At 43.2% G+C, this 27434-nt stretch overlaps 1 protein-coding gene across 2 annotated transcripts in view; it reads left to right on the top strand.

The window, feature by feature from the left end:
- fstl5 (follistatin-like 5) overlaps positions 1-27434 on the top strand; it is a 1008072-nt gene that overhangs the window by 841755 nt on the left and 138883 nt on the right. For both annotated transcript variants that reach the window (XM_041200324.1, XM_041200334.1), the window contains one exon: positions 24622-24740. In XM_041200324.1, the coding sequence (XP_041056258.1) occupies positions 24622-24740 (119 nt within the window). The remainder of the gene's footprint in view (positions 1-24621; positions 24741-27434) is intronic.

Below are 27434 nucleotides of genomic sequence, written 5' to 3'. Positions count from 1 at the left end.
TGCAAGCTGTCATTCCATCAAAGACGTATTTCTCGTGGAACCCAACAAAGATGTTTGTGAGAGCTGGAACTAGAGGGGATCCCATGGCAACACCATCTATTTGGGCATACATGGTGTCATTAAAACAACCCAACTGCATGTTGCCGAGTTCATGGGCAGAATTTTGAGGTCGATGGGCAGGCGTGGTGGGTGGGCCCAGGAGCGGCCAGGAAATGGCCTGCTGCCTGTGATCAGCCCCCAACTGCGATTTCACGCTGGCTGGCCAATTAACAGCCAATCAGCCAGCATAAAAGGCGTTCTGAAAGGCTCAGCACTGCCAGAGTGGGGACAGGAGGAGGGCGAGCGCTGAAGTCAGCACGGGCACGGGGGAGAGTGCAATGAAAGCTCCATGAAGGCAGGGAGCTGCCTCAGAGAGCTGAAGAATTTAAAACCATCAAATAAGGATTGAAAAGTGCAGAAAAAATGTCCACACGTCGGACTCACTCACCTAAATATATAGGTAATAAAAATTCTGCCCAGTTTTATTATTTTTTTAATTAATATCAGAAACCTCATCCTGCCTCGGGTGAGATTTCCTGAAAAATGCAAAGGCCGCCTGGTCATTGCACCTGCCCACCAACGTTGGATGGGCAGCGAAAAATCGGTGTCAATTGGCTTTTTAATGGCCTTAATAGGCCTCTTAATTGTCGGCGGGTGTGCTGCCAACTCTTGCGTGTGTCCATTGACTGAAATATCGCACGAGTGCGCTGTGACTTTGGGACGCTCACCCGACATCATCGTGCACTATTTTATGCCCACCCACCTACATGACATAAAATTCTACCCAATAAGTTCAATGAATACTGATTCACACAATGGCCAAGGGTCTAGATTGCCGTGATATACTGCTGCAGTACAAATGCCTATGGCTTCCTTGAACGGTACATTGATGATAGCAATGTCGAATGAGCACATGGACACGGCCTCGCTATTGCTATGCAAGTCCTGTATGGTTTTCGCAAACATGAAGGAATCCTTTCCAGTATATGTAGAAACCCTGCTCAAAACTGGTTGTAGCAACTTGCCCAGCCATTTGGCCAATTAATGTTGTGCACAACCAGTCATAGATAAGATAGAGTGTAAAGGGACATCACTTTTGTGTGTACATACACAAACATAATGAACCATGAGGACCAATCCTTTCATGGATACCACCCGGCAGCACATTACTCTTACACAAGTCCAGCAAGTATTTTTTTAGCTTGATTTTGAGAAAGGCTGCCTGGTCATGCTCAGTAGTAGGGCCATCATTAAGAATGGTGTGCATTTTGTTGATATAGTCACGCTTGTTAACGATGACTATTATAAGGATGGCTGAGGATGAAGTATAAGTTGTTCCCTTTACATTTGGTATTCTTGTGAATTGTCCTAATGAGTGCAAGAGAAAAGCTTCGACAACGTCATTTTTCAGCAATACTCATAATTCATGTCTTCTTGACATGTGCTATTTCAACTCTACCAGGTCTCTCTACAAATCTTTGGTTCTCTGCTGTTGTTATATTAAGTTAGTTTTTGCCTGGCAGTATTTCATAATATTTAGAAAATTTGTCTTTTACATATTGATCCAACAGTCATCAGGTGTTATCAGCCTGTTCCTGCTAATGTGGCAGTGCCAATAAAATACACTGAGGTTCAGCAGTTTCGTGTTTGGTTTTGATTGCCCCGCGTTCAAATCAGCAGCCAGAATATCTTTGTGTGGGAATAATAAATTAACGTGTTAAGCTTAATAATAATAAAAACTTGTTTCCAAAATTCCATTTTAATTATATATCATTTTGCAACTATAGCCATGGTTTACAATACATCTCCAATATATACTGGAGTGTTGTAACGACATGTCACATGCAGGGTCATGTGTTTATTTTCTAAACTATGTTTAGTCACATTATAATCAGGCTTTTACCATCACATGTCAAGTGAAAATTAAACCTATAAAGCGTTAGGTTGGCTTAATGTAAGAACGCTATTCTTGGATGGTTGTTGCTTTAGGGTCCCATGTAGATTTTCAGCACATAGTCTAGGCTGCCATTTCAGTGTAGTACTCTGAGAATTGTTGGACGTGCCATCTTCCAAAGCAGATATTAAGCCGAGGGACTGCATGTCTACCTGTTTCAGCAGAAGAGCAAGGATTTTTCCTGGTGTCTCAATTGGCTAGCCACCATCCCTCAACAACACTACCAAAACAAATAAATTGATCATTTATCTAATTTCCTATTTGTAGGATGTGTGTAGATATGCTGCAATTCAAAGGAAGTAATTCATTAGTTGTGTTAAAATCAATGAAGTGAAAGTCATACGTGCGATCTTCGCTGCCAGATTACCATCCTGGTAGTGTAGTGAAAATTTAACCCCTGCTTTCTACATCATCCACACCTTCAATTGCTTTGAACTATGACTGGCTAAAGTTGCTTTAGTTGGTGCTAAGCCTGTGTTAAGAATCCGGGTGCAAAAAAATCACAGCCAAAAACAGCTTTTTTTTATATAACTGCCTGCTCTTGAAATAAAAACTAATTACTGAAAAAACATATATTCCACCTCCACAATTGCCAGCGCCAAAAAGAATATATACATGGATGGTTATAGAGGTCTACAGGACAGGAAGAGGCCCTTCGGCCCATCGAGTCTGTGCCAGTCAAACAAGTACCTAACTATTCCAATCCCATTTTGCAGCACTAGGCCTTGTATGCCATGGCATCACAAGTGCACATCCAAATACTTCTTAAATGTTATGAGGGTTTCTGCCTGTACCACCCTTTCAGGCAGTGAGTTCTAGATTCCCACCGCCCTCTGGGTGAAAAAATTCTTCTTCACATCCCCTCTAAACCTCCTACCCCTTACCATAAATCTATGCCCCCTAGTTATTGATCCCTACACCAAGGGGAAAAGATCCTTCCTCTCTACCCTACCTATGCCCCTCATAATTTTATACAATTCATTAATGTCCCCCCCTTCAATCTCCTCTGCTCCAAGGAAAATTACCCTAGTCTATCCAATCTCTCCTCATAACTAAAACTCTCCAGCCCAGGCAACATCCTGGTAAATCTCTCCTGCATTTTCTCTAGCGCAAACACATCCTTCGTATAATGCGGATTCCAGAACTGCATGCAGTACTCTAGCTGTGACCTAACCAGTGTTTTATACAGTTCCAGCAAAACCTCCCTGCTCTTGTACTGTATGCCTAGGCTAATAAAGGCAAGTATCCCATATGCCTTCTTAACCACCTTATCTACCTGTCCTACTACCTTAAGTGACCCGTGGACATGCACACCACGGTCCCTCTGATCCTCAGCACTTCCCAGGGTCCTACCATTCATTGTGTACCCCCATGCCTTGTTTGTCCTGCCCAAGTGCATCACCTCACACTTATCCGGATTAAATTCCATTTGCCACTGATCTGCCCACCTGACCAGCCGGTCTATACCCTCCTGTAATATAAGGCTATCCTCCTCACTATTTGCCACCCCACCTATTTTCGTGTCATCTGCAAACTTACTGATCAACCCTCCTACATTCAAGCCTAAATCGTTTAAAAATACCACAAACAGCAAGGGACCCAATACTGATCCCTGTGGAACCCCACTGGATACAGGCATCCAGTCACAAAAACACCCCTCGACCATCACCTTCTGCTTCCTGCCACTTAGCCAATTCTGGATCCAATTTGCCAAATTGCCTTGGGTCCCATGGGCTCTTCCCTTCATTATCAGTCCCCCATGCAGGACCTTATCAGAAGCCTTGCTGAAGTCCAAGTCAACTCCGTCAAATGTATTGCCCTCATCTACACACCTGGTTGCCTCTTCGAAAAATTCAATCAAAATGGCCAGACATGACCCCCCCTTAATAAAACCATGCTGACTGTCCTTAATGAATCCCTGCCTCTCCAAGTGTAGATTAATTCTGTCCCTCAGACTTGCTTCCAATAGTTTCCTTACTACTGAGGTCAGACTGCCTGGCCTGTAGTTTTCTGGTTTATCCCTTCCTCCCTTCTTGAATAACGATGGCCAGAGACTAAAGCATGATCCCAAACCAACATACTTTGGAGCGACTCTAGAAAAGACTCTGTCCTTCCAGGAACATTTGAAGAAAACAGCAGCTTAGGTAAAAACTAGAAATAACTTACTAACCAGTCTGGCTGGCTGTACTTGGCATGCTGCACAACAATCTGGGCCTCAGCACTTGCCCTATCATACTCCTGTCTGGCAAAGGTCTTGTTAACACTCAGTTGAATGCAACAATACGCATCATAACTGGAGCTCTTTGCTCAACACCTCTCTGCTGGTTTCCTGTCCTTGCAAACATCACACCCCTAATTAAAACCCACAGGCTGGTTGGAACCACCCATGCTGCACCTCAATTACCACTCCAAGATGACCTGGTCAACCCACCTACTGCCTACCTTCTATCTCAGCACCCCATATGGAGCACCCTTCTTAAGCAAGATCTACCAGTAGACATCCTTTGGATCAAGGAATGGGAAACATAGAGAGTCACACAAAGTTCCTTGTGACAGATCCCATCTGTCGAATGGCAAGCTTTGAATTGTCACAGTGATGGTGGTCCTTGCCAAATAGGTTTAGGACAAGGTCCCTGTATAGGTAACCTTCACCGCTGGGGCCTCAGCACTTATGCACTTGTGGAAAGAAACAACCAATGCTGCGCATTACCAAGGAGTGTCCCCTCTACAGACTAAGTGGCGGACTAATCACCTTAGACTCACTTTGGGCAATTGCATGTGCTAAATAAATAAAATAATGGCTGAGTCCTCTACATTCCTCAAGTCAAAACACAAAATTCTTAGATAATCTTCACAAATAAACTGATGGAATTGTGGGGGAGAGTACCAATGGGGAATAGGCTATGACTAAAAGAAATGAAAAGGTTAACCACAAGGCCAATTTAAACTGTTAAGGCCTTGTTAGACAATGTAGTGCTGCTGGATTTTACTCCAAATGAGACTGATCTTAAAAATGGGAATGATTTTGAAGTATCCCCGCAGTGCTGAGAGAGAAATGAATCTTACAGAAATGCTCCCTTAGGTAAAGCCATCATTGGTTGATAATTTTACAGTGGAAAAGAGGAAAGTGGGTAGCTAAGGAGTATACATGGTATATAAAGCTCATGATTTACAGCAGTATGTTCTCTCTTTGTCTCCATGGTATATATAATGTATTTTCATATCCTTGCTATTCTCACATCTATTTTTTACTTCTTAAAGTACACCTTACTTCTTAAATCTCTACCAAAATATTTCCTCATCAGTAGTTTGTCTTTGTGTTTATCCTTTATTGGTTTTCTTTACATGCTGATATGTCCTGAGCCGCTGCTTGATAGTAAATTTTACAAGTCATTATGTATGCTGGGGGCCTATTTTCATCCTCTGGGAATTGTGCTTCTAGTATTAAATTACCATGTGTAGGTGTGGTTCAGGGCCTTACTAATTTTTTTCTAACATTTTCACACTCTACATCTGGATTATTAATCCTTCCAGCATGTATGGTGGTTAACTGCATCAGCTGCCTGAGGGTGCTAAACAATCAATACTGCAATTGTATTGCAATTGGCTGCTCCTTCTCTGTTGCCAATAACAAACTGCATTCACATAAGCTGCAGATATAAAACATGCATGTGTCCTCAATTTCATTACTCATTGTTGATATTGGAATGCAAGCTTCTCTGTCTTGATAAGTGAAAAGAATAATACTGGGCTCCTAATGTTCACACACAAGAGAATGTTACTTTTGGTGGGGGTGAGAAATGGTACTGGTGGATCTATTATACACATTGCCTGATTGAACTCAGTGGTAAGAAAAATCAGGCCAAGTGTACAAGATGGCCAATCCACAATTTGCAGTTTCTCACCCTCATCATTAGTGAAAGTGACTCCCCATAGACTTTTCAGCAAGACTGATGGGTAGTATCCAAAAGCTGGAATCCTGGCTGATATTTTTCCTGTCCCAATAGCAAATTGTAAATTTCAATTCTAATTCATTTTTGGAAGAAGTTTACTTTCTGCTCACAAATAAGATATAACTCTCACCCCAGATCATTCAGAGAGCTTAAACCAGAGCAAAATATTGTGGATAGTGAGAATCTGAACTAAAAACACAAAAATGTTGCAAATACTCAGCAATACTCTCTCCACATATGTTTTGCAGGATAAGATGCACAAAGATCTTAAAGCACACAAAGTAGTGGAAATGGTGATAGCTCGCTGCCAATGTGAGATCTTTTCCAGATTTTGGAATGGCAGTTATTTTTGTCATACATGAGTGAGTTTGTCATGAGTGAGTTTGAGCTGATGATTCTTGTGTAGAACTAATCAGCCAGGCATGCGTGTAGGGGCCATGTTGTTTCAGGAATTCTGATGCAATGTTGTCGTATCCTGATGCTTTGCCACATTTCAGGCCCCTTAATGCTTTCTCCAGTTCTGTGATCTTGAAGGGATCAGGACTGCTGTGTTCTGCATGTTGCTTTCATTTTTTTTTCAATTTATTATAGGTGATGCGTATTACTTTCTGTTCCGATGGTGTCCTTGCTACGTAGATCAGATGACTGGCAACTTGGTTCGGGGTGACTGATGGGTGATTTAATGTGGGTGATTTTTGGGCAGCTCCAAGATGGCGGCGAATCAGGCTCCAGCACTTCTGACTAGAATTAGCCGTGCTGTTGTTTCGCCTATCTGCAGCATTGAGAGATTCGATGAGGTAGTCTGCTATATCAGGGTCACCAGATGATTCATATTCCTTCAGGAGAGCTGAGTAGACTCAGCCATAACACCCTTGCATGATTCACAAGTGAAGAAAATTTTAATCCTAGCATGCTTAACATTCCATGTGCAGGCATGAAGAGATGAGGTCCTAGTCTATGGAAAGGAAAGGAAGGATAAGGGGTAAAAAGGGCGCAAACCTCCCTCAGTAGCTTGGATCAGTCCACTCAGAGTATCAGCTGACATCCGTGGAACACATGAGGAGCTGCATACTCTTAACATGATGGTTGCACTATTCACACAGTGGTTGCTGAAATGGATGCCTGATGTACGCCAAAAACCAGACTCATTAACCCTATCTGAGCCCAACCCATGAAGAGTGTGAAGGTACTGAGTGCTCCTCAGCATTCTCATCTTCCACCTTCCCAGTCCCTCTGCCAGAGCCCTTGTCAGTTGCACATGTGCCAGTGACCACAACTGCCCATGCAGAGATACAGAGGCTGTAGTCTGAAGGAGGTCCCCAATGGATGCCTGCACGATGAGGCAGGCCACCATGTTCTTCATTGCCATTTACTCAGAGACATGAGCAGCCTGCCTCCACCCCCTCTAAGGCAACATGCAGGGGCACTTGGTAGGAGTATGCGAGAGCAAAGGATGACATTTTGCCTACAGCACTAATGGGTTCACTGTGGTTACAGTTTTCACATTGTATATAGCACATTTCAGCATTTCTTTAATAGATTTACTTATACTTATGCATGACTTGGTATGTGCGTTTACACTAGAGCTCAAAAAGAATGAAAAAATCATTGTCTCACCAGTAATAATGAGGCGACATGGTGAGATTCATCTTAATGTGACTTCAGCAGGATTAAGGTTGTCAGCTGATTTGTGATGCCTTGGAGGGTTTCTTCCTTCTCTGCTGTATTACATAAGATTCCAGTGTTCAAAGGCTCAAGCTCTGAGATGCTCCTTGTATCTTTCATTGTCCATCCAAGTTTGCCTTTAAGGGAGGCTCAATGATCAGACTCCACGAATGGATGCTGGGTAGCAGGTGCATTTCAAACATGACCACTGAGTGCAAGGCATTCATCTGCACTGCAGTGTTACACATTGGCCTAGGTGTAGACACCGCAACACGAGAGGCCATGTATCATGTAGATAATATTGGTTGTCTGCTCTGCTCACTACTTTGCACTTGCATTCCAGGTGTCAGAGGATGTGCTTTGTGCAGTAGACAGAGGTATATGGAAGCCAAGAATGTTGCATGTGGTGCCCACATCAGAAACTGGACCATTGCCTAGAATGGATGGTGCACAAGTTCTTTCAAAGAGCTGTTGTTACACAGTTATTGACTCCTCGTGCGGGAGATGTCTTAACTGCATGCATCTGCAGCATACAATCCTACCAGCATGTACAGGGTACGAATTCTGACGTCGTGTCACTCAGCATTGTGTACATGGTTTGATTATAACAGCATGGGCCCCTCATTAACAATCACTGGTCTTCATGTGAGGGGGCCAGGTTTGAATGGATTATTACCATGTGTGTTTGCAATATATTGAGGCCATGGTTATGATTGTGAGGGTTACAGCCATATGAATGTCAATGAATCTAACTCATGTTTATTGTCTCCCTTGTGGGGGATGGGCAGTCCTTTGAATAATTGTGATGTCAATGTACAAGGTTCTTTAGGTGGAAGTATGTCACCAGGGACTGGGTGATGGCAAGCGCGATATTGGAGGACCTATGAGAATCTGTTTTGCACAAGGACCAATCCGGCGATGATCCCCTCCTGCTCAGAGTCATTGCTCTGTCACTGGCAGCCTCCTTATCCTCATTCTAATCTATTTCAGAATCTTCCAAATGGACAAGGGATTCACCTTCCCCCTCATCTTCCTCCTCCTCAAAGGTTGCAGCTCTGCCCATGGCATCATCATTAATTTGTATGCTCCTTCATTGCACAATGTTGTGCAGCATGCAGCACACCACTATTATTCTTGATACCCTTGCTGGGACATACTGCAGGGGTCCACCTGAGTGATCGAGGAAACTAAAGTGCATTTTTAAAGTGCCTGCTCAATGGTGCTTCTGGTAACAACGTGGCTGTTGTTGCCGTTGCACTCTGCCTCAGTTTGCGGGCTCCTCAAGGGAGTCATTATCCAAGTTCTTAAGGCCAGTTGGTGGGCTCTCCACATTACTGGCCCAATCACAGAGCTGGCAGTTCTGGTGAGGTGGTCACTGCTTTGGAATGCACAAGACCTTGGGAGCTAGGCTGACAATTAAGAAAAAAATTCCCGTAGCCAAGAGTTGGAGGGGACTACCCTCTGAGGAGGTCTTGGGGCAGGGGGTGCTGTCTTCTCTGATTGTGGCCCCTTCTTTGACCCGTGAGGCCTCCCCCTCACCCCAGGCTGCTAACAGGAAGCCACCTCCATTTAGCTGGCAGCCTCACCAAGCAGCAAGAAGTTGTTCTACCGTTGGAAAATGCCTTATTAAGACCTTTACTTCTGAGTTAGATACCTGCCTCCTTGGGGCAGACAACCTGTCTGCTTCTGGCCCCACTCAGTTAAGTGTCCCGACCGTGTTGGGGAGCCAATCTGACCTGGCTCCTTGTGAAAAGGTGGGAAAGTCTGGTGGATTAGTAGATTTTGATGAGCTTGTAACACTATCTTAAAAGCGGGTGGAACTGTTGAGTGTTAAAAAGGAATTTTTAGTGACAGGGAAAATTTTTGCAGTGATTAGTGTGGCAAGGGAATTAAATATTGGAAAACTTTAAGGCTCCAAACACACTAGCGACTGCAGTAAAAATGATTTTCAGGACCACTTACAGCATTCCCTTACTGCAACTAAGAATCCCTTTAGATACAACTGGAAATGGTCAATCCCCAACTTGTGCCATCCATGGTTTGTAGTTGGGTTCAGGAACTAGTCATAGTAACATTAATAGAGATGAACTTAACTGTATCATTTGATTTGCATATTTAATGAGGCCCACCCATGCTTCTGACAGGTGGCTGGTTACATTGAGGTCCACATGAGTCAGAATGGGCAGACAGCCAGTATGAAGTTGGTGGATCGAGTCTCCATATGGCTTTGGATGCATGAATAACCCATTATTCGTGGAGACAGATGAAAATCACCTCACTAGTAGTCAATGTGAGGACATAAAGTGATATCATAATCAATTAAGTGGAAACTTTGCATATCTGGTGCCCCTTAAGATGTCCCTTAAGTGGTCCTGGAAAGGCCGGATTTTCATGTTAGAGTTGGGATCGTGAGTTAGGCCATTTTCTAATGTCACATTCCCGCCTCCTGTATAAATCCACAGGCACATGCTATTTCTCCCCAGGGAGTCAGGGTCAGGCTGGAATCAGGGTAGCCGCCTCCCGAAACAGGCTTGACATGGGAACAGAGATGGGTGAATGCTGAGGCCGGTAGGTTAGCAGCCCCACCTCCATTTGCTGGACATTGGCCCAGTCCCATTCATTGACTGTTAGGTCCCCTAATGCTCACCCATTGCCCCACTACCAAGCCCTTATGCCCCCTCCATACCACCATGCCCCTCCATAGCCCCAATGCCCACCCTATAATTCCACTTGAAAAAATGGCTTCTCTTAGGAGATCATAAAATTGTCATTCAATCATGAAGCCATTCAAACTCCACTTGAAAACAAACTCACTCCTCTTTATTACTCATAAATCAGTCAAAATAAACAAAGTCATTCAAGTATTTCTTCAAAACACATTAATCCTATTAACTACTCATAAAATTGTCGATTACAGAAAGCTCACAATCCCCTTCACAGCTGTGTAAACAGCTCCTGCTGAGCTAAGATCATAAGAAATAGCAGGCCGTTCAGCCTATAGCACCCGCTTCACCATTCAATAAGATCATGGCAGATCTTATTGTAGCCTTTGGAGTTAACTCCATGCTCCTGCCTGCCCCCATGACCTTTGAGTCCGTTGTGGATCAAAAATCTGCCTAACTCAGCCTTAACTATATTCAATGACCCAACTTCCACTGCTCTCTGTACAAGGGAACTCCAAAGACTAATGTCCCTGTGAGAGGAGAAATTTCTCCTCAGCTCCATCTTAAATGGGAGGAGCCTTGTTTTGATACTATGCTCCCTAGTTCTGGTTTCCCCCATGAAGGGAAACATCCTCTCGGCATCTACCTAAGCACATTCAGAATCTTATATGTTTCAATAAGATAAGGAGAGGCGGTGGTGTAGTGGTATTGTCACTACACTAGTAATCCAGAGACCCAGTATAATGCTCGGGTTTGAATCCCACCACAGCAGATGGAATCATGCTTACCATGAAACCAGTGTCGATTGTCACAAAATAAAACCTCCATCTTGTTCACTAAAGCCCTCTAGGGAAGGAAATCTACTATCCTTAACTGGTCTGGCTTACACGTGATTCCAGACCTCCATCTTGTTCACTAAAACCCTCTAGGGAAGGAAATCTACTATCCTTAACTGGTCTGGCTTACACGTGATTCCAGACTCATAGATATGTGGTTGACTCTTAAATGCACTCAGTTGTATCAAAGTCAGTAAAAAGGAATGAAGCTGGGTGGACCATCCGGTATCAACCTAGGCACCGATGACAATGGCAAACTCAGCGCTGTCGATCCTGCAAAATCCTGGGGGCTAGTGCCAAAATTGGGAGAGCTGCAGCCTGACCTAGTCATACTCATGGAATCATACCTTACAGATAATGTCCTAGACACCACCATCGCTGGGTATGTCCTGTCCTACTGGCAGGGCACACCCAGCAGAGGTGGCAACACAGTAGTATGCAGTCGAGAGGGAGTTGCCCTGGGGGTCCGCAACATCGACTCCAGACCACAAGAAGTCTCATGGCATCAGGTCCAGCATCCTGGCATCCTCATCCTCACTAACTCTCCTGCTGATTACCACATAGCACCCCCATGTCCCACCCTCCCAAACCACCCAACCCAGCTGATGAATCAGTACTCCTGCATGTTGAACACTTGGAGGAAGGACTGAGGGTGGCAAGGGTACACAATGTACTCTGGGTGGGGGGTCTTCAATGTCCATCACCATGAGTGGCCCAGTAGCCCCAGTACAGAACTAGCTGGGCGAGTCCTAAAGGACATAGCTGCTAGACTAGGTCTGCGACAGGTAGTGAGGGAAGCAACAAGAGGGAAAAACATATTTGACCTCATCCTCACCAACCTGCCTGCCACAGATGCATCTGTCTGTCACAGTATTGGTAGGAGTGACCACCGCGCAGCCTTTGTGAAGATGTAGTCCCATCCTTACATTGAGGATACCCGCTATCATTTTGTGTGGCACTATGCCCAGGATAAATGGGATAAATTTCAAACAGATTTAGCAACTCAAGACTGGGCATCCATGAGGCACTGTGGGCCACCAGAAGCAGCAGAATTGTACTCAACCACAATCTGTAACCTCATGGCCTGACATATCCCTCACTCTACCATTACCATAAAGCCAGGGTTCAGTGAAGAGTGCAGGAGGGCATGCCAGAAGCAGCACCAAGCATACCTAAAAATAAGGTGTCAACCTGGTGAAGCTATAACACAGGACTACTTGCATGCCAAACAGCATAAACAGCAAGTGATAGACAGAAATAAGCGGTTCCACAACAAATGGATCAGATCTAAGCTCTGCAGTCCTGCCACATCCAGTTGTGAATGGTGGTGGACAACTAAACAACTCACTGGAGGAGGAGGCTCCACAAATATTCCCATCCTCAGTAGGGAGCCCAGCATATCAGTGTAAAAGATAAGGCTGAAGCATTTTCAACAATCTTTAGCCAGAAATGCCGAGTGGATGATCCATCTCAGCCTCCTCCGGAGGTCCTCAGCATCACAGATGCCAGTCTTCAGGCAACTTGATTCACTCCACATGATATCAAGAAACAGCTGAAGGCACTGGATACCACAAGGCTATGGGCCTTGACAATATTCTAGCAACAGCACAGAAGACCTGTGCTCCAGAACTTGCTGCGCCCCTAGCCAAGCTGCTCCAGCATCTAACCAGCAATATGGAAAATTGCCCAGGTATGTCCTGTACACAAAAATCAGGACAAATGCAATTCAGCCAAATACCATCCTATCAGTCTACTCTTGATCATCAGTAAAGAGATGGAAGGGGTCATCAACAGTACTATCAAGCAGCACTTGATTAGCAATAGCCTGCTCATTGACACCCAGTTTGGGTTTCGCCAGGGTCACTCGGCTCCTGATCTCATTGCAGCCTAGGTTCAAACATGGACAAAAGAGCTGAACTCAAGAGGTGAAATGAGAGTGACTGCCCTTGACATCAAGGCAGCATTTGACCAAGTGTGGCATCAAGGAGCCCTTGCAAAACTGGAGTCACGGGGAAAACTCTCCACTGGTTGGAGTCATACCTAGTACAAAGGAAGATGGTTGTGGTTGTTGGAGGTCAATCACCTCAGTTCCAGGACATCGTTGCAGGAGTTCCTCAGGGTAGTGTCCTAGGCCCAACCATCTTCAGCTGCTTCATCATAGGTTCAGAAGTGGGGGTGTTCGCTGATGATTGCACAATGTTCAGCACCATTTGTGACTCTGCAGATACTGAAGCAGTCCATATCTAAATGCAGCAAGACCTGGACAACATCCAGGCTTGGGCTGACAAGTGGTAAATAACATTTGTGCCACACAAGTGACAAGCAATGACCACCTTCAACAAGAGAGAGTCCAAGCATCGCCCCTTGACATGCAATGGCATTACCATCGCTGAGTCCTCCACTTTCAATATCCTGGGGGTTATCATTGACCAGAAGCTGAATTGGGCTAGCCATATAAGTACTGTGGCTACAAGAGCAGGTCAGAGGCTTGGAATCCTGTGGTGAGTAACTCAACCCCTGACTCCCCAAAGCCTGTCTACAAAGAGTGTGATGAAATCCTCTCCACTTGTCTGGATGAATGCAGCTCCATAAACAATCAAGAAGCTTGACATCATCCAGGACAAAGCAGCCCCACTTGATTGGCACTCCATCCCCAAACATTCACTCCCTCCACCATCGATGCACAGTTGTGTACCATCTACAAGATGCACTCTGGGAACTCACCAAGGCTCCTTAGTCAGCACCTTCCAAACCCATGACCGCTTGAAGGACAAGGGCAGCAGGTGCAGGGGAACACCACCACCTGGAAGTTATTCTCCAAGTAACTCACTACCCTGACTTGGAAATATATCATGTTCCTTCACTGTCGCTCAGTCAAAATCCTGGAACTCCCTCCCTAACAACACTGTGGGTGCACCTGCACCACGTGGACTGCAGCAGTTCAAGAAGGCAGCTCACCACCACCTTCTCAAGGGCAACTAGGAATGGGGAATAAATGCTGGCCTGGCCAGTGACGCCCACATTCCATGAAAGAATTTTTTAAGAAATCACCTCTCATTCTTTAAACCCCAATGAGTATAGGTCCAACTTGCTCAATATTTCCTCATAAGAAATCCAAGGAAACCTTCTCTGAACTGCTTTCAATGGAAGTATATCCTTCCTTAATTAAAGAGACCAAAACTGTGCACAACATGTGTACGTAACTATGTGTGGTCTCAACAATGTCTTGTACAGTTGTAGCAAGACTTCCCTATTTTTATACTCCAAACCTCATGCAATGAAAACCAACATGTCATCTTCCTTCCTAATTACATGCTGTACCTATATACCAACTATTTATGATTTATGTACAAAGGCACCCAGATCTCTCTGTACCATTGCATTCTGCAGTTTCTCTCCATGTAAGTGGTATTTTGCTTTTCCATTTTTCCTTCTAAAGTGGACAAGCTCACATTTTCTCACATTACATTCCAATTTTTTGCCCACTCACTTAACCTATCTATAACCCTTTGCAGACACTTTGTATCTTCCTCACAATTTGGTTTCCTACCTATATACGCTCAGCAAATTTGGCTACAATACTGTTGGTCCCTTCATCCAAGTCATTAATATAGATCGTAAATCGTTGAGGCCCCAGCACTGAACCCTGTAGCACTCGACAGCTTGCAAAGCTGAAACTCAACTTTCTGTTTCCTGTTAGCCAATCCTCAATCCATGCTAATATATCACCCCCAACAATGGGCTCTAACCTGGTGCCATAAACTTTTATGTGACACCTTATCGAATGCCCTTTGGAAATCCATTAATGGGGAAACAAATTGAGCCAAGCATTCATAATGAGATTCCATTGCACAACTATATCAACAAACCCTCCAGACCTCAATACAATAAAGCCTTTGAAGTTGACTACACAGCTAACCTTTCAAAGAGGGCAGGCATCTGTTCAAAGCCATGGATGTGGATTTTAAATCAATCCCCCAAGGCTCACGGACTTATTGACCTGATGTGTTTCACACAGGCTTTCGGAACCCACTTGCCTCACGTAAGATCTCAAACTCAGGCAAATTTAAAATTGAGTCAGGCATTCAAAGGACTATCACTTTGAGTGTGCCTTGAGTCACAACCTGCCACATTTCCTGCACTTGGTAATAATAGCAGGTGGCGAGAATTGGCTGTGAAATTTAAATTTGTGGTCCCTCCCGCTTCCGTTTTCAGCCATCTGACGCAGGTTTGCCCAATGTTGTGATGGCAAAATCCAATACATTTTCTTGGATGCTTAGAAGAGTAAGAATTTTTTGCTAGCTGTAATTTAGAAATGGTAAATGTCAATTTATTGCACATTTCTGCTAAATTTATTCAAAGCTAATGATGTGTCCAGAGAACATTACAAATCAGTTGCAACAACATCTACATCTAACTTTCAATCTTCTTGTTGCCATGTGGCTCGAGCATAACATGACATCATTAAGCTAGTTTTATACTAAAATACATATAAACATGTGACTTAGGAGCAGGAGTAGGCCCCTGGTGCCTGTGCCACCATTCAGAAAGATCATGGCTAATCTGATTGTTACCTCCCACCTACATCTGTGGAAACATTAGTTTATTTACAATATACTCAGCAGCAACTACACATGTGCTTTCAACTTGAACTCGATCTCTACACTGACTGCTGAGATAGCCTGCGCTTCTCTCAATTGGTTACCACAGATCATGTGCTCTTGTCTAACAAATATTATTCTTAAAGCTACATTACACAATAAATAAAACAATAATTACTACATTGCTCGCCCTTTAAGTTGGCTGTACATATATTTACAAGTACATATTTTTCAAGACAACATAATATTTACACTGGGTAAGTATTTACAAGTTCAGTCTTTCAGGTGGTTTCCTGGTATGTGTGGAACGTCATAGCTCCACAACTTCAGATTCCTTATCAAGAACCTCCCTTTCCGGAGTTGCCTGAACATCAGATGATTCGGTGGGCACTTGCAGTTCTATAAAACCATAATTACTACACCGTGATAACTTTTCACCCCCCCCGCAACTTATCAAGAATCTATCTACTTCTGCCTGAAAAATATTCAGAGACTCTGCTTCAACTGCCTATTGAGGAATAGAGTTCCAAAGACTTATCACCCTCCAAGAGAAAAAAATGTTCCTCATCTCCATCTTAAATAAACGACCCCTTATTTTTAAACAGTGACCCCGAGTTCTAGAGAAAACATGCTCTCCACATGCACCCTGTCAAGACCCTGAGGATCTTAAAGATTTCAAGTAACTCTTACTCTCCTAAACTCCAGTGTTATGACTGACGCAGTTGGAAATGCAGAGTTAATTAAAAATCCCAGAGGGAAACTTTAAACAACTGTATAATCTATAATTTTAAGTGTTATGTTTGAGATGCAACTCTAAATTCAGGAATCAGACCACCAGTTCTCCAAGTTTTACATTAAACTAATTGAAACGTTTTATTAATTTACACAGGTTAAAATATATACACACATGGCTACAAATTACTTCTATCATAACTTTTAACAAATTCCCAAACTAATTTCCAATAAGGCAACAGCAACCCATAGACTTAACCAAACACCAGGCAAAGTTTTTTCACTTTACAAATTCAAAATGAGGTTCTTTTCACTGTGGAGCCAGTTGGAGGTTTACGGCTGCCTTTTTTTTATCTTATATTGCCTCTGCCTGCACACCTGCAAACTACTGAAGTTATACCTACCACCACTGATTGAATTCACATTCTCATTGTCTCACCTTATTCTTTAACTTTTAACAATAAAACTCCATTCTTTGTACCAATTTTATTAGTAGTATAAACATATTGCTTGGTAGCTGCTAGAAAAACATCAAGTTTTCACCCCACTTCTTGAATGCTCTATTCAAAAATGCAAATGCACGCTATCTCGTTTATATATCAAAACTAGTACATATCAAAGTACCCAGACTAGCTGGCTTTAATCCAATTAAGACATACCCACAGAGTAAGCCTCTATTTTAAAAGAAAAATATTTTCCGAAATATTATATACATTAATAGCTTCATGACACCAGTGAATGCAAGCCGAAGCACCTGATGTTCAGGCAACTCCGGAAAGGGAGGTTCCTAACAAGGAATCTAAAGCTGTGGAGCTACGATGTTCCACACATACCAGGAAACCACCTGAAAGACTGAACTTGTAAATTCCTTACCTAGTGTAAACATTATGTTGTCTTGAAAAATATGTACTCATAAGACAACCCACCCATCCCTGGTATTATTTTAGTAAACCTTCTCTGAACTGCTTCTAATGCATTTACATCCTTTCTTAAATATGGAGACCAATACTGTACACAGTACTCCAGATGTGGTCTCAAAATTGAGTGCTATTGGGAACAGTGCTGGGGCCTCATACAAACATACGAAATTGGCCCTTTGAGCCTGTTCTGCAATTCAATAAGCTAATGGCTAATCTGTTGGTATTTCTAATTCCACATTCCCATCTACCCCCGATAGCCTTTTGTTTCCTTGCCTAACAAGAATCTATCTACCTCTGCCTTAAAGATATTCAATGACCCTGCCTCCACTGCCTTCTGAGGTAGAGTTCCAAAGTCACACAATCTCTGATAGAAAAAACTTCTCCTCATCTCTGTCCTAAAATGGAGACCCCTAATTTTAAAACAGTGCTCCCTAGTTCTGGACTCACCCATAAGAAGACACATCATTTCCATGTCCACCTCGTCAAGGCTTCAACTATTTATGATCTATATAAATGACTTGGATGCAGGGACCAACTATAAGACCATAAGATGTAGGAGCAGAAATAAGCCATTTAGCACATTGAGTCTGCTCCGCCATTTAATAAGATTATGGCTAATCTGATAATCCTTAACTCCACTTTCCTGCCTTTTCTCCATATCCATTGACTCCCTTACTGATTAAAAATCTGTCTATCTCAGCCTTGAATATAGTTAACGACCCAGCCTCTACAGCCCTCTGTGGTAAAGAATTCCACAGATTCACTACCTTCTGAGAGAAGAAATTCCTCCCCATGTCTGCTTTCAGTGGGCACCCCCTTAATCTCAGATTATGCCCTCTGGTCCTAGACTCTCCTACAAGGGGAAACAACCTCTCAGCATCTACCCTGTCAAGCCCCCTAAGAATCTTATAAATTTCAATAAAGTCACCTCTCATTCTTCTAAATTCCAATGACTACAGGCCCAACTGACTCAACCTCTCCTCATAAGAAAATCCCTCCATCCCCGGGATCAATTTAATGAACCTTCTCTGGACTACCCCCAATGCCAGTATATCTTTCCTTTGTAATTACTCTTATTTAAGTGTAACACAGTTGTTTCCGACCCAAGTTCTGACTCTCAACATGAATGCTAAATTCCACCATGTTATGGTCACTGTTTCCTATGGTATCTTTTACTCTGAGATCATTTATTAAACCTGTGTATTAATGTGCATCATCACACATTGCCAGATCCAAAATAGCCTGATCCCTGGTTGGATCCACAACATATTGTTCTTGGAAACTGTCCCAAATACACTCTATGAATTCTTGCTTGTGGCTACCTCTGCCAATTTGATTGTCCCAATCTACATGAAGATTCAAGTCACCCATGATTAATGTACTGCCTTTTTTGCATGCCTTCATTATCTTCTGATTTATTCTCTGTCCTACAGTATAGCTACTGTTAGGGGGCCTTTTGACTAGTCCCACCAGTGTTTTCTTCTCCTTATTATTTCTTACCTCCACCCATATGGATTCTACATCTTCCGATCCAACTGTATTGTAGCCAAATTTGCTGATGATATAAATATAGGTAAGAAAGCAAATGTGAGGGGAAGAAAAAGTATCTGCAAAGGAATATAGATAGGTGAAGTGAGTGGGTAAGAAATTATCCACAGCTATTTATTGCTGGATATGGTGGCAAATAAATCAGAGTATTCAGCGACCAGAGTAATACCATAGATCGCGGCATATAAGTCAACCCAGCATATTAAGAGGACCCCAATTTTTCCGTGCCAAAACGCATATTTAGGCTGATACTCGACAAATAAGTTGACCCCCATTTTTCAGCAAATACATTCATGTTTAGGGCTACGCTCACATTAGGAGTTGGCCTCAATTTCTCAGCTCAGATATGCCTGATTAGCGTTATAGTCGCCTTATAAGTTGATTAATGGGATCAAGCAGGCTATACGGGCCTTGTTACTGAGAAGATGCACAATAAATTAAGACACTCCCACAGAGCAGACCGTGTCTAGCAACTGACGAACAGAAATGGGCCCTCCTGCACCAATACCAGTGGTTCACATTTTATACTTAGCTTTAAGGCCATCTCCATTTTCAGAAGGACTTTTTGAAGCTTCACAGTTTGAATTATACACTGTGACCTACAGTAATCTAACCCCAACAGCCAATAATCTGTATGCTCTGAAGTATTAATCTAGTTAATTTGTCCTCCCTCTACAATAACAAAAGAGAAAAGGATTGATTTAGCTCCTGGGATAGTATATTATTATTTAGAGACCAGTTCAACAACAAAAATTGACTGCAAATAAAATTTTATTTTCATTACAACTGTCCTTTGATTGACAGTGAGGTTCAGGTAATACTTTTCAAACTTTATTTCTTTACTAGAAATGGTAACCACAGCTTTGTTGTTTCAAAACAGCAAAGCATTTTAACTGCACATTTTTTCTGAAAACTAATTAGAATAATTCTCATTATATGAAAAAAACAAAAAACTGCAGATGCTGGAAATCCAAAACAAAAACAGAATTACCTGGAAAAACTCAGCAAGTCTGGCAGCATCGGCAGAGAAGAAAAGAGTTGACGTTTCGATAAAATTCTATGAGGATGTTGACAGGATTGGAGAATATTAGCTATAAGAAAAGATTGAATAAACTGGTTTTGTTTTCTTGGAACAGAGGAGACTGAGGGGAGATTTCACTGAGGTGTGTAAAACTATGAGGGACCTCCCATTTGCCTTCACAGAGAGGCTAATAACCGGAGGCCAACAATTTAAAGCAATTGGCAAAGGGAAGTTGAGAATTTGGTTTTCACTCACAGAATAGCGGGGATCTGGAACTCACTGCCTGAAAGGGTGCGAGAGGCAGATACTCTCACAGATTAAAAAAAGTACTTGGATATGCATTTGAAGTACCATAACCTACAGCGTTATGGACCAAGTACTGAAAAGTATGATTAGGCTGGTTCGCTGTTTCTTGACCAGACAGATACATTAGGCTCAATGGCCTCCTTCTGTGCCATAAATTTTCTATTTTGCCATATTTCTAGGGCCAGAATTTTTCCCGAGTTGGGCGGGCTCAGCGGGAGCGGTCAGGAAGCCGACCGCCACCCGTAATAGGCTCCGCACCACGATTTCACACAGACGGGCCAATTAAGGCCCGCCCTGCATGGACCGCGAGCGGCAGCGCTCAGCGCTACCTGTGCAGGCGGGGGTAGGAGAGAGAGCAGGCCTAGCGCATAGTTCGCTGCCTCAGGGAGATTGAAGTGCCTTTTAAAAAATTAATAAAGACAGTAAAAATTTTAAAAAACATGTCTTCTCATGTGACTCTGACATGTTTTTAATTCCAAAATAAAGTTTTTATTTAATGTTTATTTGCTTTAGGAAACCTCATTCCGCTTGTGGATGAGGTTTCCTAAAATATGTAAATGGCCGCATGGCCTTTTCACCTGCCCGCCAACCATAAGATTGGACGGGCTGCGTAAATAGATATCAGTTAGCTTGTTAACGGCCTTATTCGGCCTTTCAATTATTGGCTGGTGTGCAGCTGACTGTGGCGCACACCCGCCAAATGAAATATCATGTGAGTGTGCGATGACATTGCGACGCACGCCTGACGTCATTGTGCATCATTTTACGCTCGGGCATGTCAACTGCATGCCCTGCATAAAATTCTGCACTAGATGTTTTGCTGTTAATATATCACCAAACATTAAAATAGAATTCTTCTATAAATCTTTTTTTCAGTAAACTTTGATGGAAATTACTGAAAAAAATGTGAACTGCATTTTTTTTCTTAATGTGGAACACAATTAAATGCTAGATTGAGTGAGTAGAATTGCTGGAGGAATGAGCTCAATGGATAAATAGCCCCTTTTTGTCTTTTTATGTTCTTACCTAAGAGTAGTTACTGATGTTGTTTCTATGGGGGTCCTCCCAATATCCCTTCAAAATTTGGTCTTAAAATCAGCAGAAATCATGAAGAAACAATATAAAGAGACATTTAAATCACTTCTGTGGGATTTCTGATGATCTTCTGCCAAAGTTGCATCAGAAAATTGGAAAAGCCTCGTGGAAATTCTAACCTCCCCATCTCTTAATTTTTTGAGTCTTTTCACCTCTCGCAAGTATAATCAAAAACGGTTAGCTCTAATAGATTCATCCTTGCTCATTTTCATCATTCTTAGCTTCAGTATCCCCTCTGATCTCAAATAAAATTCACACTTCTGGCCCCTGCTTTGGAAGCTGAGTACTATCTTCATGTCAAACACATTTCTAAGCTTCTCTTAATGCTTAGTCTTAATAAAGTCTTAGTCCCTCCTAGACTTAAATATATCAGCTGTATGGAGAGAGACTCTTTTATTAATGAAAAAATTGCCATATGTTCCTTTTCTGTTAAAGGTAACTTACTGAAGTTAGCTGTAAACCTCTTGCATCATTACACCGCATTTCACAATGCAGAGTTGCTATCCAGCATATCTATCAACTGAAATTGGCATTCCATATTTAATACATGAAAGAACTTGATATTTCAGTGATCTATCGCTCAATGGCACTACACACATTGTACCATTAAGCCAGCCATAATTTGGATAATTTAAATTATATTTCAACCAAATCTGTTGTAATTTAAATTGAATGTTGGCTGTTATAATTTTGGACTACAGTTGATTCAACTTGCTCTCAGAAATTGCATGGAATGTTTGCATGTGACTGAGAGTTTTTATTGATCTTCTAATCTTCTGAACAAAGGTTAAGCAAACTATTAAAAATGGATTTTAAATTTGTATCCTTTTTCAAAGAGCACTGATATTAAAACAAAAAGCTACCATTTTTATTTGCTCTTTAGTGATGTAAACTTTGGAATCTCAGCATCCTTTATGTTCTTTTGAGATTTTCCCCATTGTTTGAAATGTCTTTGAACATTTTGTGAAAACGTCATGCATGATTTCTTTTTGCCTTTCTTGTTAAAAGTTATCTTTGATATCCAGCACCATCAATTGTAGCATTTTGGCTTGTTCTTGAAATTAATATTTTTACAGCTGTTTAATCATATTCTGGCTCTCTCTGTTTTCTTGATGCTGCAGTTGCAAACATACTGTGGCGAGAGGAAGGTACTGAAGCAAGTTTTTCTTGTAGTGATTACATACTTGTCATGTTTTGATCATCGCAATATTTGTTAAAAATTGATTTATTATTAAAACTATTGTCATGAATGTTTTCTGTATCCAAACGTTTTAAGTCAATAGTAAAAGTGATCTTGGTACTATTTGTAATAAAAGTACATAACTACCAGTCATTAAAAGCGGTAGACATATAAAATTCTAAGGAGAATGTTTAATTGTTATCAGCAGTATTACAATTTAATTTTCACCTAGGTCAGATGTACATGTTTCAAATGTAGTTTACTTGCTGAATCTTTTCAACTAATCTTTAAATTAGTTTTAAAAAATTAAATGAAGGAAATGCACAGCAGGTCAGCCAACCATGTTACTAAGTAAGAGGATGCTCCCAAGAAGTGGAAGTAGAAGTGGTAGAGCTATTGGATGGGTTGAAAATTGATAGGCTGGATGTACTGGAATGTCTGGCTATGCTTAGAGTGGATTAGGCACATGGTCCGGATGGCTCACTTCTCAGATTGCTAAAGGAGGTGGGAGTGGAGATAATGGAAAGGCTTGCCGAAATCTTCTAATCTTCCTTTGATATTGGGCAAGTGCCAGAGGATTAGAAAGTGTCAAAAGCATTCCCGAAATTCCCACCTCCGTTACGATAGACATGCCTCCCATCATCTTTTCCACCCACACCCCACATCCCCCCCCCCCGGTCCATGTCACTTTCCACATCCCCAAATAATCGTCAGTTCCCCCTCACTTGACCTTGCCGCCCGTTAACCTCCCACGCTACTGACTCCCACTGCCCCCTTTAGCCATCACCATCTGTCATACCATATGTCCCCCAGGAATCCTCCCTTTGAACTCCTTTCACCTTTGCATCCCCCATTCCCATCCACACCTGCACAAGCTCCCACGCCCATTCAGCTTGGATACAAAAAATGTCCTAAGGACAGAAAATGGCTAGTTATCATGAATAGTTGCTTTTCAGACTGGAGGATGGTAAACAATAGTGTTCCCCAGGGGTCAGAAATAACATTTCAAAATTTGCCAGTGATACCAAACTTGGAGGTGTGGCAGACAGTGAGGAAACAAGATTTAGGGGAGTTTTGACAGAGGGGTGCGCAAAATTATGACAGGTTTGGATAAGGTAGACAAATAAATGGTACTGACATTAGCTAGCTGATGGTACCAAGACTAGAGGACACAGATTTAATATAATATTTTGGCAAGAGACGCAGGAGGGAATGTAAGAAAAATCTTTTATGCAGCAAATGCCTTCGAGGGTGGTAGAGATCAATGCTTTCAAAAGGATAACGTTCAGGTACTTTAGAGAATTATGCCGGGCTGTAGAAATAGAGCAGGGTGTGGGATTAATTGTATTGCTCCACAGAGAACTGGCCTGGAGCCAATGGGCTGGATGATTTCCTTCTATACCATATTGGCTCTATTGGCTGGATTTTCGACCCTCAAGGTGGTCGGGTTCAGAAGTGGGCTAGTCCGTTTTTGCAGAAGCAGAATTGGGGCCAGCAGGGCCCCATCCATAAATTGTAATAGCTGATTCGGATTAAGATTCTGGAGATTGTCAAGGCAAAGGCCTTCCCTGCCTGCCTGGGTGCAAGAGCAGCCTCGGGCTCCCTTATAGAGGGATTTCCACCCCTCCACCACCCTGTGGTGGATTGATTGCTGATACTTTTTTAATTAAAGATGAAAACATGTTGGAGAGTACCTCCATGTTGAAGCACCCTCTCTGTTACTTACCTTTCATTACAGACTGCTGTTTCTGTCAAGCTGGATTGGCCCTCCAGCTTCAAGAACCCACCCACCACCTTTAATTGGACAGAGAACCTCTCTCCAGGCCAATTAAGGGATGTCCCTGTGAAATTCCCAATAAGTGACTGTTCCCAGTGATACCATTCCAGTCCCATGACTTTATGGCCTCTCTGAAGGAGAATATTCAGTTAATCTTGTAGGCCCTTCATCAAAACGGAATTGTCATCTAAAATGTTAACAGCCTTTCCCTTTCACATGCTGGCTAACTTTCTGTGCATTTGTAGCATTATCTGTTCTGATTTTGACTCCCTACACTGTTGTGTTTCCTTTTCTCTCTTGAAATGTGACTTATTTCTTTACTTTTTGCTAGGATTGGGAGTAGGAAACATGTTCTATATATTTTACGAGGATGGAATCAAAGTGATTCAACCAATAGAATGTGAGATTCAGAGACACATTAAACCCTCAGAGAAAATCCTAGGATATCAGGTGAGCACACTGGTGGAATTGCAATCATTCTGATTGATTTATTGATATAGCACAAAAGGTAGTTATCAAACTTAAAGCCTGTCACCAGCACTGATCCTATACATGGTTCCAGATTTACTGGAACTGAGTTTAACTCTGTGCAAGTGGGTGGATATTGAATGAGTTAAAATCTCACCAGGTGTTTCCTCAAATTGTAATGACTGTGCTATGACAGAACTGCAATCAATATTTTCAAAATGATCACTTTCTAATGTTAGTCCCATCTTCTTATGAGACTGTCTTTGTTAGCATGGACCAGCAGTTACAAAGCATAAATGATAGTCTTAAAGTGATGTTTCCCTCAGCAAAAACTAAGTCACAATGTGAGTTTTAAAATTAAGTTTTATTGATTGAACTTACAGGATCATTAAAACTCAGTCTATGACTAGATATATGTTTTAATTCATTCCTGAGATTTGGCCTTCATTGGTAGTGCCAGCATTTACTGCCCATCTTTGGTTGCTATGAGAAGATGGTGGGGCTTTCTCCTCGAATGCTACTATTCTTGATGCAGCTGAGTGGCATCTCAAGCCATTTCAGCAGGCAATTAAGAGTCAGTTGGTATGGACCTGGAGTTTCATATAGGTCTGACTGGGCATGAGTGGCAGGTTTACTTTCCTCAAGGGCACTGGTGATCCAGTCAGATTTTTACAGCAATCCGACAAGTTCTTGGAGCTGGATTCTCCCCTTAGAGTCAGGAACCTCGGCAGAATTTTCTCACTGGCGTGCAGGGAGGCAGGCCCCGCACACTGACACGTAAACTGACGTGCGGTGATGTTGGGTGAGCGTCCCAATGTCACCGAGTACTATCGCAATATTTAGGTGGGTGGGCACACGATGTTCTCCGATCCGTGCCCGCCATTAATTAATCATCCAGTTAAGGCCCTTGAGGCAACAATTGTCTGCAATTTTTCGGGGCCCGAGTGATCTTCAGGACGTTGCACAGGCGCAACAGGCAGGCGGGTAGGAGACATTTGTATAAACCTCAACCACGGGCAAGATAAGAAGGGTGAGTGGGGTCGCGAGTGGTATCTGTCAGATATTTAAATGTGAAAGTTACTGACACTTGCCTGTGTGAGCAGGAATAATTCAAAACTCTTTACAGCTGCTTGGACAGGAATAACAGGTTAGGACTCTACAGTAAGGATCATTTTTGGGGCCTGCAGGTTCCACGAAGCCTTCCCATAGCCTGGGAATGGGAGTTGTGCTCTCCACTGGAAGAACTTTCTCTGGGGAGGAAGGAAGGGCCAGAAGGGGGAGGAGACCAGGAGTCCACATTCAGCCTCCAGGGGAGCCACCTTTGGGAGGAGAGGCGCAGGCACAAGGGGCGCAGGGCTAACAGGAAGTCCAAGGCAGAAGGGGCCGCAAAAGACGCCATTATCCTGCTGCCAGGGTTTACAGGCGGCGAAGCAGCTCCCTCAAGATGTCTGAGGTGCAGTGCCGAAGGAGGCTCTGTCTCTCAAGGGAGACAATGACCTACATTTGTCAGATGATCAGGCCTGAGTTCTGCACCAACTGTATGGGTGGTCACCCCATGCCAGTGGCGCTGAAGGTCACGGCTGCCTCAACCTCTATGCCTCTGGATCCTTCCAGGGGTCGGTGGGTGATCTTTGCGGAGTCTCCCAATCAGCTGTCTACACTTGTGTCAAGCAGGTGACACACCCTCTGTTCAGGTGTGCATTGACCTTCATCCACTAACGCTGGGACCAGGCCAGCCAGACAGAACAAACCAGAGGCTTTGCGGCCATTGCTGGCTTCCCCCGCGTCCAGGGTGCTATAGACTGCACACGTGTCACACATCAAGGCGCCAGCAGGTGAGCCAGGTGCCTTCGTCAACAGGAAGGGCTTCCACTCCATGAACGTGCAGCTAGTGTGTGATCACAGGATGCAGATTCTACAAGTTTGTGCAAGGTACCAAGGCAGCTCCCATGTTGCCTACACCCTCAGACCACTCTCAGGTGCTGAGGCTATTCAGTGCTCCAGCATGGATGGATGAATGGCTGCTGGGCAACAAGGGCTATACCCTCAGAAAGTGGCTCATGGCGCCTCTCCGTCATTCAAGAACAGAGGCTGAGCAGCGGTACAATAGGAGCCACGCCTCCACAAGGGCTGTGGTGGAGAGAGCCATTGGTCTTCTCAAAATGCGCTTCCAATGCCTGGACCATTCAGCGGGTGCACTCCGGCACTGGGTACTCCGCAGATCATGTATTGCTGATAGTGGTTGCATGCTGCGCTCTCCACAATCGTGCTCTGGAAAGGGGTGACACAGTGGACAAAGAAGATGTAGACGCAGTTGCTCCAGCTGCACATGATGAGTCCAGCAGTGAGTCCGAGGATGAGCATGCACAGGAGAATGCTGAGGGGGTAGACACTGACAGGGACATACTCCAGGGAGTCAGGGACATCCGGGAGGCTTTAATCCAACAAACCTTCAGCTAGCACACCACAGATGGACCTTCAACATATGCCATGGCTGCAGGCTCCACACTTGATACCTGAGTGCAAAATCTGCCTGGATAGGAACATTAACTAAGGACCTTGTCAATAAAACTCAATGCCAGAAAGAAGCCAGGGTTGACCCCCCCCCAGCCCAAATGCTGCCTCCATCACATGTGGCACCACAAGGTGTAACCTTGCTAAGCAAGGAGGCACAAG

Source organism: Carcharodon carcharias, chromosome 1 (assembly GCF_017639515.1).
Source record: "Carcharodon carcharias isolate sCarCar2 chromosome 1, sCarCar2.pri, whole genome shotgun sequence".
Taxonomy (NCBI): Eukaryota; Metazoa; Chordata; class Chondrichthyes; order Lamniformes; family Lamnidae; genus Carcharodon; species Carcharodon carcharias.
The sequence above is the reverse complement of the archived record's forward strand: the minus strand, read 5'-3'. Positions and strand labels throughout refer to the sequence as shown.